This window comes from Ursus maritimus, unplaced genomic scaffold (genome assembly GCF_017311325.1).
Source record: "Ursus maritimus isolate PB19 unplaced genomic scaffold, ASM1731132v1 scaffold_1, whole genome shotgun sequence".
Taxonomy (NCBI): Eukaryota; Metazoa; Chordata; class Mammalia; order Carnivora; family Ursidae; genus Ursus; species Ursus maritimus.
The window spans coordinates 60,531,359-60,550,796 of record NW_024423343.1 but is presented as its reverse complement, the minus strand read 5'-3'; the positions used below and the strand labels follow the sequence as shown (position 1 = coordinate 60,550,796).

Genomic DNA, 19,438 nt, shown 5'->3' with positions numbered 1-19,438 from the left:
ACCAATATCACCTCAAATTTTCAAGAAAACTGAGGTAAAAATAGGAGAGTACCTTACCACAAGAAAAAAATCCTCTAAATTAAGTGACTAAATTATCGTGCAAAAAGTGTACTAATAGAAAAGGGCCCTAGCGGAGGCAGTAGATTTCTGCACTAGATGGCATTCTGGTCTTCCAAAATCACGTTTTTTGTTTTAAATTAACATCATCTGCTTCTCCTACTATATGCAGTTCCCAGCAAGGTATATGTTGTATCACGTTTAATGCTCAACAACTGTATGAAGAAGGTGGTAGTAATCACTGGCCCCGTTTTATACATAAAGGATAGAGAAGTTTAGTAGCTTGCCCTACATCATAGCCTGTAAACAGGTGAGCCGTTATCTGAACACAGGCAATCAGATTCCAGATTCCCAGCTCTTAAACGCCTCTATTGTTTTCTCAACTCTAAGATTCCCGAATCCCTGATTTTTAAAAAGTTTCACTTGCCATTTTGAGAACTATCACAACACGATGTAGTTTACATATACATACGGATCATTAAAACAATTTTTTTAAAAAGTATACTCTGAAAAAAAGCCAAATACTTCATATGCCGAAAAGCCTAAGTAAGTACTGGAGATGCAAATGCGGTCTAGAAACGCTTAACAATAAACACTTAACCTAGCACTCTCCAACGCCCTGCGGGGCATTGGAACCCGACCTTCTCCGCGTGAGGGCGGGATTCCGCGGGCCGTGGGAGTTCGCGGCCGGCGCGCAAGCTCCGAGAGCTGTACCGCCTCCTGCCTATCCGAAGCCCCGCCCACTCGGGCCGCGAGGGCTGCCGGGACGGCCCCCATCTTCCTTACGCGCGGTAGGCCAGCCGGCGGCGCTGGGAAGTCGAGACGTTGTTGTCGCTGTTAGTGTTTGCGCGGCGTGGCTTTGTGGGACCGGGACCTTAAAGGTGAGCAACTCTCGGTGGCTAAAGAGACGAAGTACGAAAGGATCTGCTTTGAGTGGCGACGGCGCATTCCATTTCCTTGTTGTCTCACGCGGGTGCGTCCACTCCTCGCCGTCCGCAGGTTCCGGGCGAGCGCCGCGTGGGCCGTAGCCCGAGGCGGCGCGCCGGGCTGGGAGCGGAGGGGCGCGGGCCGGGGCGGGGTGCAGACCTGGTCTCTGAGAGGAATGCAGGAGCCGGGCTTTCTCCGCACGAGGCTGGGGCCCAGGAGAGCCAATGGTTGCCTTGGGACTGAGCTCTGGCGGGTCCTTCGAATGGAGGCTGCCCGCATCCCTTCTGCGTCTCTAAGACTTCCTAGCTCCACTGCCTTCTGGTGTCTCCCGGGGCAGACGTTTCGGGCTTCTGGTTAAGTTTCTTAGGCGGTTGGCGGTGGTTAATCGCCGGAGGCTTCCTTGGATCCCGTGGGACAAACTGGAGGTCGGGGAATGGTGGGGCCGCAGGTGTTCCTCTGGCGTCACTCTCTAGGGTTTTTGGTGTCCCTTATTCACTCGCGTCAAGGATTCTGTATGAAGTGAGACAGTGTAGGTAATATTTCACTTCTGGTTGTACACTCTGGAAAAGTATCTCAAGAGACGAAGTTCCAAAATTGGGTAGGCCAAAGAAGTCTTGTCTGGACCAAACAGTTCATCTCATTCACCCTTTGCTTTGTAATGGGCCCTAGATCATGGTAACAATTTAGGAACGTAGGTTATGGTCGAAAAACAGTGCATAAGATTGAGTAAATTTTGTAGTGGGATGCTATCATACAAATCCCTCTTACAGGAGCTTCCAGTGTGCGTCCAGGTTATTGCACAGGAGTTACAGTTGATAAAGCGATTTCCAAGAAGTGTACCAAAGATAGTTCTTATGAATATACTTTGGTAAATGTGACTAACTGGGTGGTTTAATAGAGCGCTGGAGGCAAGTAATTTGAAATCAGACTTGGTTTGTGATCCCTAGCAAACCAATCTCACAACCTTACTTTTTCCTGCAACGCTAATGTCAGGGATGTAAAACAAGAAACTGGCTATAAGGTTAACCAATATATTGGTGAATTAGGGAACAAAACCTCTGCTTAACATTATTTTAGTGTCCCCAGACTCTTAAATTATTTTCATATGTTCCTTTACATACAGCATCTAATCTAATCCTGATGGTTATATTTGATTTTTTTCATTCTAAAGTTATATGATACTTAATCTTTGCTGATAACAAGTTTTTGGTAAGTCAGTGACTAATTTTAAAAGAAATGCAAACCATACCAAAGAGGACTGAGATGCATAGAAATATACTGACAGATGGTGATCTGCTTAAAGCTGGAAATGGTAAGTAGCTGAATGGAATTTTTTGCAGAAAGCGTGTTGATCAGCTAAGTGAAGATAACTACTTTGTTATAGAGGTGGAACAGTGATTTACTGAAAAGGGTTGCAGATTATAGCTTTTCAATTTTCCATTACTTATTCCAACATTTTCTTTGGTTGAGATTTGAGAATTTAGAGAAACTGAACCTGTGAAATTAAAAATTCTTGATTTTTAAGAAAACGATACTGATAATTTTAAAACATTCTTCTAATCTTGAGTGTTATGTAAAAATAATAATAACCTATTTATGCCAATTTGGGAAAATTTACAGATAGCTGCAATGGCCGAAAATGGTGATAATGAAAAAATGGCTGCTCTTGAGGCCAAAATATGTCATCAAATTGAGGTATGATTCTTATGATACTAAACTGCAAAAATGTGCTCTTTGAAAGGAAATGTAGAGCCTTAAATACAGAAGGAACATTTAATTTCACTGTATTGACCCTTTAAACGTTTCATGTAAAGTATTAAATATCTGGTTTGTCTTTCTTAGAATTAGATGAACTTATAATAGTATACAGTTTTGTGTTAGTGGAGCCAATTTATGAAAGCCAAGACCTACAAACATTTCAAAAGGTAACACTATAAACTAGTGTTACCTTTTTGCTTAGTTTCCTCTTCTGTAAACTGAGGATAATAGTAAAACTGTCCTCATAAGGTTGTTGGTGAAGATTACATTAGTTAATAAAATGTAAAACATTCAGAAGAGTTCCTAACACATAGTAAGAGAACATAAAATTTTTTGTAAAGTACTTTCCCTTGTTAAATAACACTTTATCTATTTGAAGGTCCTAATAGATTTTTCTGCCTAATTAAGCTGAGTTCTTGGCTATTATAATTTGTAACAGAGTATATGTTTCACAGTCATCTTAGCATTTTTTTTTTTTTACCTTAGGTATTGTATTTAAGTGGAAGCTTTACAGTGTCAATAATGGGCTGCATGGGAAATTCCTCACTTAATATTTTCTGTTCTTACTGAGGAACTTCAGATCATACTATTTAGTGGTTTTTGCAGTTATCAGAACTTTTTTAAGTTACACTTTGCCATTTAAAATGTCCTGTGCTACAGCTTTTTGTACTAATTTAATTATAATAGGAAGAAAAATTACTAAACTGTTCAGTTTAATATTTAGAACAGTACAAAGTTGTATATAGACAAAGTTAACAATGTCCCTTCCACAATCTGCCACCTCTCAAATTCTGCCCTTCTGAAGTAATCAAAGTCAAAAGCTTGACACTTTCACACTTTGTGGTCAGTGCTCACACTAACATAATTTTTATTTCCTTTCCCCCCATCAAACATGGGATGCATTTTGGGAGGGTAAAGTTTCATGTCATCAGTAATTTACCCAATTCCCTATTTGATATGTAGGATATTTCTAATTTTTTAGCTATAACAGTTCCACGATCAGTTAGTTTGTTTCTTTTCCCTTTCCTTTCCTTTCTTTTTTTTTTTCCTTTTTCTTTTCCTTTTCTTCCCTTCCTCCCCCCCCTTCGTTTTAAAAATCAGCAAATCACTATTTTTATTGGCTGTTTCCCTACTTTGGCCTTAAGATCAGCGTAACACAGAGAGAAAAGTTTAATCCAATTTTACATTAGCATTTTCCTCTTTTTTTAAAAAATTAGTTTCTTTTTTAATATAAATTCAATTAATTAGCATATAGTGTATTATTAGTTTCAGAGGCAGAGTTCAGTGATTCATCAGTTGTATATAACACTCAGTGCTCATTACATCATGTGCCCTCCTTAATGTTCATCACCCAGTTACCCCATCCCTCCAGCAACCTTCAGTTTGTTTCCTGTGGTTAAGAGTCTCTTCTGGTTTGTCTCCCTCTCTGATTACATCTTGTTTTATTTTTCCCTTCCTTCCTCTATGCTTCTCTGTTTTGTTTCTTAAATTCCACATAGGAGTGAAATCATATGATAATTGTCTTTCTCTGATTGACTTATTCCACTTAGCATAATAATACCCTCTAGTTCCATTCACATGATTGCAAATGGCAAGATTTCATTATTTTTGATGGCTGAGTAGTAATCTCTTGTATATAATATACTACATCTTCTTTATCCTTTCATCCGTTGATGGACATCTGGGCTCTTTCCATAGTTTGGTTATCGTGGACATTGCTGCTATAAACATTGGGGTGCAGGTGCCCCTTTGGATCACATTTCTGTCTTTGCCGTAAATACGTAGTAATGCAGTTGCTGGGTCGGAAGGTAGCTCTGTTTTCAACTTTTTGAGGAACCTCCGTACTGTTTTCCAGAGTGGCTGCACCAGCTTGCATTCCCACCAAGGGTGTAAGAGGATTCCCCTTTCTCCACACCCTTGTTTGTTTCTTTCTTTCTCATCAATATCTGTCCTTTCCTGACCTGTTAATTTTAGCCATTCTGACTGGTTTGAGGTGGTATCTCATTGTGGTTTTGATTTGCATTTCCCTGATGATGAGTGATGTTGAGCACTTTTTCATGTGTCTGTTGGCCATTTGGATGTCTTCTTGGAGAAATATCAGTTCATGTCTTCTGCCCATTTCTTGATTGGATTATTTGTTCTTCGGGTGTTGAGTTTGGTAAGTTCTTTATGGATTTTGGATACTAGCCCTTTATCTGATAAGACATTTGCAAATATCTTCTCCCATTCTTTCAGTAGTCTTTTGGTTTTGTCGACTGTTTCCTTTGCTGTGCAAAAGCTTTTTATCTTGATGAAGTCCCAATAGTTCATATTTGCCTTTATTTCCTTTGCCTTTGGAGATGTGTCTAACAAGAAGTTGCTGTGGCCGAAGTCACGGAGGTTGCTGCTTTTGTTCTCTAGGATTTTGATGATTCCTGTCTCACATTTAGGTCTTTTCATCCGTTTTGAGTCTGTTTTTGTGTATGGTGTAAGAAAATGGTTCAGTTTCATTCTTCTGCATGTGGCTGTCTAATTCATGATGAATATCTTTATATATAAATCTTATATATATATATATAAATCTTAGTAATTTTATTATATATAAATCTTATATATATAAATAAATCTTACTTTTAAAGAGATGGACCAGCTCGGGTTAAGCACGTTTTTAAAAACCTTTGATACTTATTGCTAGTTTACATCTCCCTCTGCATGACCATTTCTCTGTGTTCAGTCCAATACTAGGTATTCTTGTTTTTAGAATTTTGGCCAGTTTGTTAGGTGAAAATGCTATTTCATTGCTTTAAGTTGCATTTCTTCTTATTTTTAGTAATTTTTTTTGATGTCCTTTACCCATTTTTCTATTTGGGTTTCCAGGGTTTTTTTTCTTCTCCCTTGATTTATAAGAATTATCAACAAACTTCTTTATTTGTCTTTTACTTTTTATGTTACTTTTGGGATTCCAAGTAGTCACACCTGAGTCTTTTCGTGTATAGTTTTTTTTGTTTTTGTCTTTTTTGCTGTTATACTGAGAGTGCCTCTATGCTTGAATTAGATAAACGCTCACCTGTTTTTTTAGTTTGTAGAAATTAAGAGTTATTAATCAGTGTATTCCAGTTCTTTTAACAGTCTCTTCTTTACACACTGATTTGAAACAAGAGGCTTTTCACATACTAAATCCTTAACTATGTTTTTATTTTAAGACTTGATAGTCTATTGACATATCTGCTAATTACATTGTTTCAGTAATCAATTTTTAGTTTTATCTTTCTGCAAATTTGTATTATAAATGTTTTGTTATCATGTATTTAGGAGAAAATGTTTATTGTATGTATTTTTTAAAGAATAGAACATGGTGATGTAATGGTAATTAAAAACTCCAGGAGTGGAGTCAGTATTGTACAGTGCTCTGAAATATAATGTTATTATCTTGCAGTATTATTTTGGTGACTTCAATTTGCCACGAGACAAATTTTTAAAGGAACAGATCAAACTGGATGAAGGCTGGGTACCTTTGGAGATAATGATAAAATTCAATAGGTAAAAACCTTTTTTATTATTTTATCTTATTTTATTTATTATTATTTTTTAAGTAGGCTCCACACTGGGTGTGGAGCCCAGTACAGGGCCTGAACTCACAACCCTGACATCAAGACGTGAGCTGAGATCAAGAGTCAGATTCTTAACCAACTGAGCCACCCAGGCACCCCAGTAAAAACCTTTTTTAAATCATCTTTAGATTTTTCTGTAAACAGGTGCTACCACTAAGTTTTACAATGCTTTTATATATATTCTTCAGGTTAAACCGTCTAACAACAGACTTTAATATAATAGTGGAGGCACTGAGCAAATCAAAGGCTGAACTCATGGAAATAAGTGAAGATAAAACTAAAATCAGAAGATCTCCAAGCAAACCCCTCCCTGAAGTGACTGATGAATATAAGAATGATGTAAAAAACAGATCTGTTTATATTGTAAGTGGGCCTTTAACACATTTTATTATATCTTAAATATCTTATTTAGAAAAATTGTAGAGTGGATAAGAATAAGGACTCAGGAATCATAGCTTTACCACTTACTGTGTATTCTTTTTTTTTTTTTTTTTTAAAGATTTTATTTATTTATTCGACAGAGATAGAGACAGCCAGCGAGAGAGGGAACACAAGCAGGGGGAATGGGAGAGGAAGAATCAGGCTCATAGAGGAGGAGCCTGATGTGGGGCTCGATCCCAGAACACCGGGATCACGCCCTGAGCCGAAGGCAGACGCTTAATTCCTGTGCCACCCAGGCGCCCCACTTACTGTGTATTCTTGAGCAATGTTCTTAACCTGGCTAAGCCTTATCTTCATAAATGGAGATCATATTTTTTTATTTTATAGAACTTTTGTGAGAATTAATGGGAAAACCTGTATAACATTGTACAAAATCTTGGGCATATTGTAAGCACCCAGTGCTTATCAACTTATTTGTCAATAGCTAAACTTGATGGTAATTTTCTTTAGCTCATGACTTTTTTAAGATTTTTTTCATTCAGGAAAATTTAAGACATAAAAAAGTAGATTGACTATATAATGTACCACTATCCAACTTCAACAGTTAACACATGATTGATATAGTTTTATCTCTCCCCCAAGTGGATTATTTTGAAGATTTTATTTATTTATTTGAGGGAGAGAGTGATACTTGAGAGAATGAGCGAGAGAGAGAGGAGCAGGAGGAGGGGCAGAGAGAGAGATTCCCCGGACCCCAGGATCATGACCTGAGCCGAAGGTAGGTGTCTAACTGACTGAGCCACCCAGGCACCCCCCAAATAGATTATTTTGAAGCAAATTCCAAATAAGTCACTTACATTGCACTAGAGAACAGTGGCTCAGCTCTTAGCCAGCGCTGTTAAACATTTCAGAGACAGAGAGAGATAGATATAGATAGATGTGTATATCCTGGCTTGGTTTCAAGACAAAATGAATCAGAATTTCTGATAAATTGTTTACCTGAAAACGCATTCATGCATTTCTTTTCTATTCTTCACAGAAAGGCTTCCCAACTGATGCAACCCTTGATGACATAAAAGAATGGTTAGAAGATAAAGGTCAAGTACTAAATATTCAGATGAGAAGAACATTACACAAAGCATTTAAGGTATGGTTGTATGATGTTACAGACTTTTCTGTATGATGTCACAGCTTTTTCTAGTTGAAAAATATAAGGGACATTTTTAAAAAGAGTTTTCTTCCCCTTTTAATAGGGATCAATATTTGCTGTGTTTGATAGTATTGAATCTGCTAAGAAGTTTGTTGACACCCCTGGCCAGAAGTATAAAGACACAGACCTGCTCATACTTTTCAAGTAAGTCTTTATGTTGATGTTTCTTTTGGCCACTTAGTTATATGGAATTGACACACTAGGATACAGAATCTGAATAGCATCCCCTGTAAGGACAGTATTTTTAGAATCCTTGAGCATTCTTTGATGAACACTTGAAATTTGCTCAGTGGAAACTGCTGGTCCTTTGAGACCTTAAGGAAGTGTTTTTTAATACCTTTTTACTGTTAACAGTTAATGAAGGTTAAGTTTGGGGGGGGGGTTTGCATCTAATACATAAGATCAAGTTAGATAGTAAAATTTGGGCTTTAGTGTGGTTTGAGAATCAATCCCTGTCCAATTTCCAGTCTGTCGTTATTTCTCATGGTCTATATATACCTGTATTTGTTTAGTACAAAGGATTATTTAATATAGATTTGGACCACGTTCTTTAATGTGTGTGTATGTGTCAAAAATTAGAACAAACCAGAGCATTTTTTTTTTTTTGATAAATTTAGGCCATTGTCCCATACTCGCGTTATATAATCTTCTGAGTGCCATGTACTAAACCTGAGACTTAAAGATGTACTGTGATGAATCACATAATTAAGGTTAACCCTCAAAAGTATTTTTTAACGTGATTTTCATAATTGCTCATATTCTTGGGTTTCAGAGATTGTAGAATTTTCTCCTTTTGTGAAAGTAACACTGTAGAAAATTCTACGAAAAGTTATTCACATAAATCCTGGTTTACTTTTTTTTCCTATACATGAAAGATAAAATCAATGAGATTGGTATGGACATCAGGTTTCTTTTTGTTCTGAAATTAGATAGTAGTGATGGTTGTGCAGTACACCTTTTAAAAGGTATATATTCTATGAAATGTGAATTGTTTTTTAGTAAAGCTGTTACTAAAATAAATAATTTCCTTGGCATCTTTTGAATTTTTAGGTAATTATGTTGATAGTGTAATATTCTTTCCTGTGCTGAAATCATTCAAAATAATTTGCAATCTTATTTTTGTTCTCAAGAACTCAGCCCCTGTATTTTGTTCTTTAGGGAAGATTACTTTGCAAAGAAAAATGAAGAAAGAAAGCAAAATAAAGTGGAAGCTAAATTACGAGCTAAACAGTAAGTACGTTGAGCCAGTCGTTTTAATTCCTTAAAGCTTTAACAGGGATAGAGTTAGTGGTTCTGGGAAGTGGAACTTGATGATGAGTTTTGAAATAAGTAGCAGTAGGCTTTTCTTTTGTTAGTGAAACATTAAGATCTTAAGCTGCCTTGATAATCTGGGGGCCACGTTGTGTTGCACTCTAGCCATGAGCAATCAGAAAACCTAACGATTGGCTTTGCTTAGTAAGCAGTGTGTGATCATGATCAAGGTTAACTTTATCAGGATTTAATTTTCTCATGCAGTAAATGGAAACATTCTAATTAACATTTCTTTTGTAGAGAGCAAGAAGAAAAACAAAAGTTAGCAGAAGATGCTGAAATGGTAAGTATATATTATTGATATCCAAAGCTATATTTCAAATTTATGAGAATAAAAAGTGAGGACTTTTTGAAGCAAATATGTAAGTCTATAGTTGTCATTGCACTAAAGTTGTAGCCCAATAATACTGCCTAAAATCATTACCTATCCAGAGAAAAAACTTAGTAACTAGATTTATATAATAACTAATACATAGCTAAGTAAATATTACTTGTTGAAGAAATTAAATAAGTTAAAATCAGAAGCCATTGCAGAACAAGGGATGACATAGGAAAATGCACTAACTGTTAAACTACTTTAAAATAGCATTTAAAAGTTTCTAGCTTTTTCCATGTATTAGGTATAGAGGGGCTTAAGCCATTTCTGCTTTGTGGTTGCTTTTAAGAAACTTTTTTATTGCTTTGTATGTTTTTATAGAAATCTCTAGAAGAAAAGATTGGCTGCTTGCTGAAATTTTCAGGAGACTTAGATGATCAGACCTGTAGAGAAGATTTGCACATCCTTTTCTCAAGTCATGGCGAAATAAAATGGATAGACTTTGTCAGAGGAGCAAAAGAGGTTTGGAAACATTCAAATGCTTTTTAGCAATCAGTTTAAAAATCCATAGAAACAACTTTTAGAAGAAAACATTAGTAGAAACAATTTTTTTATTAATGTGTTTATGAAGTAAATGAATTTGGTCATTTACTTTCCATTTTGTTATTGCCATCATGGATGTAATGTCTGATATTTTCTGAATTATGCTATGAATAACTGTTGGTATTAGTGGCTGCAAACTTTGTGGTAACTTCCTGAAGTTCAGTTATAATTCACTGAAGTTGATAATGGCAGAGAAGATTTGCAAAGTAGGAAAAATTTTTGAGCAAAGGAATTAACTATGGAACTAAAAAAACCCTTAAGGGTGTGGCTTTCATTGTCTGTCTTTGGTATAGGGGATAATTCTTTTTAAAGAAAAAGCTAAGGAAGCACTGGATAAAGCCAAAGATGCAAATAATGGTAACCTACAATTAAGGAACAAAGAAGTGACGTGGGAAGTACTAGAAGGAGATGTGGAAAAGGAAGCACTGAAAAAAATCATAGAAGATCAACAAGAATCTCTAAACAAATGGAAGTCAAAAGGTCATTAGTTCTGATTTGTCTTTGACCATTGGTTATTTTAACTCATTTGCTTGTTCCAAGACTATGACAAGAGATTTAAAACATTTCTTATGGATTTCTCAATTATGTTTCTATAGGTCGCAGATTTAAAGGAAAAGGAAAGGGAAATAAAGCTGCCCAGACTGGGTCTGCTAAAGGAAAAGTACAGTTTCAGGGCAAGAAAACTAAATTTGATAGTGATGAGGAACATGATCAAAATGGTGCATCTGGTAAGTTTTTCTAAGTCCTTTGGTACCTTCAAGAGAAATTATTTGTGGGGAAGAAGAGCAGTGTGGTTTTTCACCTTCTGTATAAGTGACATTCTTGGACTGTGATTTACACAAGTTATCCTGTGTTACAAGTGGAAAACAAGATGTTTGGAAGCTAAGCTTAGAGAGCAGAAGATCTGTACTAAAGAAAAGCCTTCTCATTGGTGTTGGGAAGTTGTTGCTTTTTTTAAAAAAAGATTTTATTTGAGAGAGAAGGAGAGCGAACATGAGTGGAGGGTGGGCAGAGGCAGAAGGAGCAGCAGACTCACCACTGAGCAGGGAGCCTGGGATCATGACCTGAGCCTCAGGCAGACACTTAATGAAACTGAGCCACCAAGGCGCCCCAGGAAGTTGTTGCTTTTTAAACAATTATTTTTAATTATGCTCAGTATTAAAAGAGTAATGCTTATATAGTGAACTTAATAAAAATTCTGTTATTGTATAGGACTAGTAAAGAGAGCAAGAGAAGAAACAGACAAAGAAGAAGAACCTACACCAAAACAACAGAAAACAGAAAACGGTGCTGGAGACCAGTAGTTTAGTAAACAAAATTTTTATTCATCTTAATTAGGTTTTAAGCTGCTTTTGTCTTTAGAGGCTTTTAAAAAGAAAACCGAATTAGATCCACTTCAATATCAACCTGTAAGAAAGGAAAATTTTTTGTTGTTTAACTTGTCTTTTTTTGTTATCCAAATGAAGATTTTTTTTAATGTATAGTTCTGTTTGTGTTATTTCAAATTATTCAAATATCAAAAGACTCTTCCACTAAATTGCCTTTGTAATATGAAAATGTATTAGTACAAACTAATAAAATATCTACTATATAAAAAGAGCAAAAACTTAGTTTTTTATTTTTGTGCCTAAAGCATTTGAGAAAGAATATCTTAAACCAGAATATTGGCTGTTATCCCCGTCGATAATTATTTTATATCCTAGGCTAGTTTTTTATATTTACTCAGGCAACTTCATAACATTGCAAATAATTACTTATTGAAAAGTTCTTCAGTACTGAATGTAGGTAAGCCAGAATCAAGAGACTTACTGATTTCTTTTTATGAAATTTGTATGATGCTGGCAGGTCATATCGCAGCTCTATAAAACAAAAGCCATCTAAGTATAAAAATTCATTTGCTATATACAAAAATCACTTACATACATATACATATGTAAATTAAAACAAAATTAAGGAAGTACTTAACCCTGGTAAGCGGAACACTTCAGACCTGTCACTTTAACTTATCCAAAGACTGACTTGATATATTCCCAAGATTAACCATGGCTAACTGAGGTTGGCATTTCTGCTATTTTGGTCATTTATGCCAAAATTTGAGGTTATGGGGAAGAATTTGAAAGGATAATAGTTGGACAGAAGATGATAGTACCTTTCTAATTTCTTAATAATATATGGCTAGCAATCATAATAATCATGCTTGTTTTTAAAATTTGGATTTTAGTATTGATAGTAAGTAGCTAATTACTTTCCTATTAAGCTCTCAAGTGAAAATACATTTTTCTTATTCTAAGAAATAATGTAGGTTCTCCACACTTACCCATCAGCTTCAGAGAGATGGCAATAGACTGCCTATCCTTCATATTTTGCAACATAAATTCTCTATAGGTTATAGCTCTCAAATTTTAATGTGTAATCAAATCACCTTCAAATAAATCTTTTTAAAATGCATATTACAATTCAGTAAGTCTGGGTGGAGCCTGAAATTCTGCAAGTCTATCTCCCAAAGGATGTCAATACTAATGGTCTGAGGACACATCTGGAGTAGCAAGGCACTGGCTTGGGATACTTGGAATTGTTCTGAGGTGCTCCAGGTTACCATGTTATAATACCTTAAGCTAGGTAAGGAATGACAATCCTGGATAAATAAGAGGACTGGTAGACTTCCACATTACATTACTAATTACGAATAGGACTAGCTATATGGTTAACACCACAGTGCTAATCCTAGTCAGTTTATTATCAAATAAAGAACATTTCCCCCTTATTGTACTCTTACTTCAGCCTTCAGAATTACTTGGATTATCATTAGCTTCTAGGTATATGTTTTTCCCATTTTGATATTTGTGAATATTACCCAATTTGCTAATAAAAATGTATCCAACATTTATTTACAGTGTGGATGATTATATCCTAGCCCCCACTAAAAGAAAAAAGCTTCATGTTCTCTGACTCAAGGGACAATTTGAAAATTGAAATGAAAAGGTAATCAGGCATGATTTGGTGGTATTTTCCATGAATGGATTTCAAACAGGTCTGACCCACTCCAAGCCCAAGCTGTTATATCACTGTGATGCTCTATGTTTTTCTGTCTGAGCCTGAAGTGACCAAATAGTTGGGTGCTCTTAGGAATTTTCAGCAAAATGCATAAATTGGGACAGTCTTAGGCAGACATTGATATCATTTTTTTTTTAAGATTTTATTTATTTATTTGACAGAGACAGCCAGCGAGAGAGGGAACACAAGCAGGGGGAGTGGGAGAGGAAGAAGCAGGTTCCCAGCGGAGGAGCCTGATGTGGGGCTCAATCCCAGAACGCTGGGATCACACCCTAAGCCGAAGGCAGACGCTTAACGACTGTGCCACCCAGGTGCCCTGACATAGATATCCTATCTTTACTTCATTTCCAACCCATTACCAACCCCTCACATTATGCCAAACTGAAAACGTGGGTTTTTTTTTTTTCTTTTAAAAGATTTTATTTATTTGAGAGAGCACACAAGCTGTGGGGAGACACAGAGGGAGAAGGGGACAAGGGGCTTGATCCCAGGACCCTGGGATCATGACTTGAGCCAAAGGCAGCTGCTTAACTGACTGAGCCACCAAGATGCCCCTGAAAACATATTCTACACATCTTTTCTTAGCACCTATAAAATTCTGGTTGAGCTAACGTATTATTGACCTTAAGTAATTAGGGTTTAGATATATTTTGTGAAAAACTTAAAAATTATCTTACCTGCAATAATATCTATCTTGATTTTCCATTCTGTAGCTTTCTTTTGAATATGCTGAAGATAACAACATGTTAATGTGAGCTGATTTTTAAAATAATTTTTTGAGAATTGCTTTTTTGCTAATACTTCATATTAAGTTTTTAAGCTTCTAAAATATCATTAGAATGTAGACTCTTAACATATTTTCAACTGGTTTAGTAGTATTTTGAAAATAAGAAACCAAACCATTTCAATATAAAAGTACAGTATAGGTGATGGGCTGAACTCAAATACCTCGACCAAGATAACACAGGGAAGTGGTAGTTTGGATTTGAACCTACGTAGTGTGGCTCTGTAGTCTGTGTCCTTAATCACTGTTGTATTGACAAAAATACACCCAATTTTCTGGAATATATCTTCTACACTCCCATGTTATATTGCTGGCAAGAATAATGAAAGAGGGAGATTCTGAACTCAGATCAGTTTAGCTTCAGTCTCAGTGTTCTTAAAAATCAGGTCTTACTGCCTCCCTTATGTACATAAAGGGACGATGGGACTACCAGGAGTTAGGCAAACTAGGACATACTGTAACCTTAGCTATACCACACTTCTCTACTGAATTACAGTCTCTCCTGGTAACAGTTCCTGCCTGAGCAAATCTTTGACGAAGAAGTTATATAGGTTGGAAGAAAACTAATCACAAATGCTAGCTAGTTAATGGGAAAATTGTTTCTAAGTGCCAGATGTTTAAAAGGTTCAGGAGAAAGAGATACCCTGATAATTAGTATACACCACAAATCCTTAAAACACTGTCATGAATTTTGAAGTAACAATATCATGATGATTTGAACTTACATCTCTAGTGGAGGACTTGTGTAAAGAGTATACTGCTGTTCTTGCCATTTCCAAAGCAGTCTTCAGAAATGCCATATCTGTCCCTGTTAAGAGTAGAAAAAGCTCATATTTGCTTTATATACCTGTTAATCAAAACAAGATTAAATGACTACCAGGTATTTAAAAACTTTCTTTCCCAAATTCCAAAACAGACACTTCAAATTCTTCCTGAAAAGAGACAAGGTACAAAAAAGTAAAATATAGGGTGAGCCTGGGTGGCTCAATCGGTTAAGTGTCTGCCTTTGGCTCATGTCATGATCCCAGGATCCTGGGATTGAGTCCTGCATTGAATTGGGGTCCCTGCTCAGCAGGGAACCTGCTTCTCCTCCCTCTCCTGCTCTCCTCCCCCAGTTCATGCTCTATCTCAAATAAATAAAAAGAAAAGTAAAATATGTATCTTTTAAGGCTGATAAAATGAAACAGAATTATACTATCTTCTTTAAATAAGGCTAAAGTAAAAATTTTAATGTTCCAAATTAACAACTCTTTCAAGGGAGAAGAGAAAGAGTAGTAATCAGAATCAGGCAGGAGCTGGAGGGGTAACTCTTTTTTTTTTTTTTTAAAGATTTTATTTATTTGACAGAGAAAGACAGCCAGCGAGAGAGGGAACACAAGCAGGGGGAGTGGGAGAAGAAGCAGGCTCCCAGCGGAGTAGCCTGATGTGGGGCCCGATCCCAGAACTCCGGGATCATGCCCTGAGCCGAAGGCAGACACTTAACGACTGAGCCACCCAGGTGCCCCAAGGAGGGATAACTCTTTAAACTGTTCATCACTTTGGGGTGCCTGAGTGGCTTAGTTAAGTGTCTGTCTTAGGCTCAGGTCATGATCCCCCAGGTCCAGGGATGGAGCCATGGCCAGTGCCCCCCCTCCCCCGCCAAGGGAGTCTGCTTCTCCCTCTGCCCCTCTCCCACCCTCCCTCACTAGCTCACACTCAAATAAATATATCTTTAAAAAAACAGGCTATTCATGTCTTCCTCTCACAGACTTTTTAATCCTCCTTGCCTATAGCATACACAGGATAAATAGCCACAGTCGGTCACTATTACTGATGAACACATGTTGAAATCCTCATTGTGTTAAGGCATTAAAAAGAGGTTCTAAAAGTATAAAATCCTTTACAGAATTATAATCATAAGGGTTAGGTAAATCATTCTTGAAAGCAAAGTATAAATAGTAAATTAATAAAGACTATTCGCTTAGTACAAATAGGTGAAAACAAAGATTGAAAAATTCAGTTTCCTAGACATTCATTAAACAAACTGAAATTGTAGTAGTTACACAGCTAAAAGACTGTATTTAACGAACAGTGATAAAATCATTTAACCCAAACAATAAGAAAGTGACTTTTAAAACTTGCTTTGCTACACATATATTAGTACAGGTGAATTTTTACTAACCTTTATTATTTTTGGTCCCAAAGGGAGGATTCATAATTACTGTATCAAATGACTTGGACATTCTGTTAGATAATGAGCACACATCACATTGAACCATGTCAACATTTGTTAACTCAAACTCTTCCACATTCCTATTAAATACTTCCAACGCATCTTCATCTATGTCAAATCCAACACACAACCTATAAATACAGAACACACACAAAGAATGACTATTTATAGCTCCCAAAGCAAAACAATAACAAAATCAAAACCATATACCTTTTTAACCCAACTGGCAAAGTGAAAGTGAGTGTTGCCTTGCAACGGCATGATTTCCCAACCTGGCAGGGGTTGGAAATGCAGGTGTATATAAAAGGGAGGCATCTGATAGCTGCTGTTACACTTTTGTTTTTTGTTTTACCGTTCTGCTCATTCAAAATGTACTCAGTATCAGATTCTCGCTCCCCTCATCTCATACTGTAGAGTCCCATAAATCTAATTTAGTTAATCCTATTTTTAGTTTCTTATTCCGGCCACCCTATACCCAAACATTATATACAGGATCACCTACCCCGCTCCTAACATTGCAGTTCCGATGCTAAGAACTCCACAACCACATCCTAGATCTGCAACCACTTTATTTTCAATGTCATCATATGTATTATGGATTGTATAGAGCATACATGCTAAAAGATCAAAAAACATATTAGGGAATAAGAGCAAGTTGATGACCAAAATCCAATTCATGTAAATGACTAATGCAATTTCTTGTCTTGCATTATTCCCTCCCCACATGGTGTTCCAGATTATTAAAAAACAAACAAACAAACAAACAAACAAAAAAAAAACAATGTATAATATCTTGGTATGTAGTAAGAGGCCCCAGAAGGAACAATAACACACACCAGTGGTTCCCAAAAACTACTCTGGTGACAATGCCAAGAATGACAAAAATTTTGAAATAAAATGAGAAAAATAAGGTTAAAATGTTTTTTCCTCAGCCTGCTCAAAATATTGCCACACACCCTATACACCAGTTCTTTCTTTGATGTTGAAATATTTTTGCAAGGATGGTTAAGAGTAAATACGTTTTAAAAATATCTTTCCTTGTCAAAATATAAACTTGGCAACCCTGTATCAGTCAGTCTCCCAAAACTGTTTTAAAATTTTACTGATCTGTGACATCTATAAGTCTGGGAACCACTAATATTGAACAAACATTAACATTAAAATAGCCCAGAACTTTTTGACAAGTTTGTCACCAGAACACAGGCACCCTAACTGCAAGCTAGAATGGGAAAAGTCCTATATCCACAATACAGCCTTTAGACACATACGATCTACAGATACATATATTCATAATCTAATGAGAACCGAGGAGCAGAGCAGAAGCTGCTGAGATCAGAAAGGGTTCTTTCTTTCAAATACACAAAGGTCTGGGATATATACTAAAAGTTAAGCATGAATTAAACCACTCATCTCTCCCTGTGGATATGTGAACCAGCAAGAACTACTGGCCATCACTGATGCCCTAGTACCCAGAGGTTTTATCAAAAACACAATTAGGGGCACCTGGCTGGCTCAGCTGGTGGAGCATGCGACTCTCGATCTCAGGGTTGTGAGTTCCGGCCCCACACTGGGTGTAGAGATTACTTAAAAATAAAATCTTAAAAGAAAAATCCACACAATTAGAGGGATATCTCAGTCTGACTGCTATCCCAATTACTGCTGCAGGTGTTAGTGACTTCAAACCTGGTATCTCAAAGAATTAGCACATCCATGTATGTGCATGTTACACCCTGAGTATGAACAACGGATTTTTAAAAAAATTAGACTTCACTAAGAAACCCTATAGTCAGAATACACTAAAGAAGTCATCTAAATTGAGAAAACAGGTCTTAACTCAGACAGAGTTTTGTGCCAGTTTTTGGTTGGAATTATGACAATATGCTGGTGTTAAGTGCAGGTAAATACTTTCATTGGCTGCTTAGAAACAGAACTATGTTGAAGCTGGGAGGGATTCCCAAATTAATTCTCCCAAGACTCCTCAATGACTTTGGCAATACATTTACCAAATATGAATGGTTTTTCCTGTGTTGTCTCCTGTACTCCCAGTATCAATCTCTTGCATCAAGCAACACTGATGACTCTCAGATCATTAAAAACTGAAACGCATCTTCATCTTTATAGCACCTATTCTGGATTTGTTAAACGCAGTCTTTTGGCTGCCAACTCTAGTATTCATTCTAGGGAGGAGCATAGCACAGGAATCCTGGCACTTGCAATTCTTTGCAATAGAAAATTGATCCTTATTTAGCAAATGTGTACTAAGCTCCTAACTAGTAGCAGGAACTCTTCTAAACACAGAATTATGTGAACACACGACCGACAAATTCTTTGCCTTCAAGGAATTTATAGTGTAATGAGAGAAACAAACACATTAAAATGATGTCTGACAGTGTTAAGAGGTATGCAGGAAAGCAAGCAGTAAAACAATAAAGCGGCGGGGGTGGGGGCTGTCTTTAGCTGCGGTGTCAAGAAAGCCCTAGCATGATTATGTAATCTCAGTGCAGAATTCCTCTAGACGTTCTTTGTATTCAAATAACTGTTCTATTTTCATTATGGAGTAAGTAGATAGGACAAACCCGGGGAAGCAAAGACGTGGTCACCAGCCGCCCTACCTGCAATGTGCGGCCTGGTTGGATACTGTTCTAGAAGCAGCTTGGGCTTTTCGAATCCATCCACCTGTTGCAGGCGACTTTCTAGTTCCTTAAGCCTTAATTTCTTCATTTTTTTTTAAAAGTGTGAGTTCGCCGGATTTAACGGCACATGGATCTGCAGAGAAACTCATTTAACCTGCATCTCCCCCCATTTCCCCCCAACCCCACCCCGACCCCACTCCTTTTCCAGCTCCACTGGCCAGAGCCGGGCTGGGGAGGCAGGGAGCGAAGGGCACACCTAGCCCAAGCTGTTCCTGCTTTCCTTCCAGCTCCAGCAGCGGGCGGAGTCTTCGGCCAGCTTTCGACCCGCCTCAAGGGTATCCCGCGCCGGTCTCGGGCTTCTGAGAGACCGCGGCAGCCCCGGCCTGCCCTGAAGTCGACGGACGATTCCCCCAGCGGTGTCCGGGAACTTCAGGAGACGGATCGTGCCGGGACCGGGACCGGGACCGGAAGCGCTGCCACGCACGCGCGCCCGCGTCCGCCGCCCAGCAGCCCCGCGCCGAGCTGCAACCGCGGCCCCGCGCATGGGTTCCGTCGGCGACCCCGGAGCGTCATCCACCCCTATCCCGGCCGGGTTCTCACGA

General features: G+C 37.5%; 2 protein-coding genes across 2 annotated transcripts; one reads left to right on the top strand and one right to left on the bottom strand.

The window, feature by feature from the left end:
- The first annotated feature begins 801 nt into the window (after positions 1-801).
- SSB (small RNA binding exonuclease protection factor La) lies at positions 802-11,759 on the top strand. Its single transcript, XM_008687101.2, has 12 exons — positions 802-938; positions 2,605-2,679; positions 6,158-6,261; positions 6,521-6,695; positions 7,753-7,860; positions 7,967-8,067; positions 9,082-9,153; positions 9,475-9,517; positions 9,932-10,072; positions 10,447-10,633; positions 10,750-10,881; positions 11,366-11,759. The coding sequence occupies exons 2-12, from the start codon at positions 2,614-2,616 to the stop codon at positions 11,455-11,457; spliced, it is 1,221 nt and encodes a 406-aa protein (XP_008685323.1). The 5' UTR covers positions 802-938; positions 2,605-2,613; the 3' UTR covers positions 11,458-11,759.
- Positions 11,458-19,235, bottom strand: METTL5 (methyltransferase like 5). The gene is made up of 8 exons (XM_008687100.2): positions 19,093-19,235; positions 18,816-18,969; positions 16,706-16,820; positions 16,153-16,334; positions 14,717-14,799; positions 13,885-13,936; positions 11,963-12,012; positions 11,458-11,560 (listed from the first exon to the last, which is right to left on the bottom strand). The coding sequence occupies exons 2-8, from the start codon at positions 18,922-18,924 to the stop codon at positions 11,522-11,524; spliced, it is 630 nt and encodes a 209-aa protein (XP_008685322.1). The 5' UTR covers positions 18,925-18,969; positions 19,093-19,235; the 3' UTR covers positions 11,458-11,521.
- Positions 19,236-19,438: the final 203 nt, after the last annotated feature.

Coding starts and splice junctions, on each gene's coding strand:
- SSB (XM_008687101.2), top strand. CDS start 2,614: ATGGCCGAAAATGGTGATAATGAAAAAATGGCTGCTCTTGAGGCCAAA. Junction 7,861..7,966: donor CATTACACAAAGCATTTAAG/GTATGGTTGTAT, acceptor CCCTTTTAATAG/GGATCAATATTTGCTGTGTT. Junction 10,634..10,749: donor AAACAAATGGAAGTCAAAAG/GTCATTAGTTCT, acceptor ATGTTTCTATAG/GTCGCAGATTTAAAGGAAAA.
- METTL5 (XM_008687100.2), bottom strand. CDS start 18,924: ATGAAGAAATTAAGGCTTAAGGAACTAGAAAGTCGCCTGCAACAGGTG. Junction 13,937..14,716: donor ACAAGTCCTCCACTAGAGAT/GTAAGTTCAAAT, acceptor TGTTATCTTCAG/CATATTCAAAAGAAAGCTAC. Junction 11,561..11,962: donor AATTTCATAAAAAGAAATCA/GTAAGTCTCTTG, acceptor CCTTTCTTACAG/GTTGATATTGAAGTGGATCT.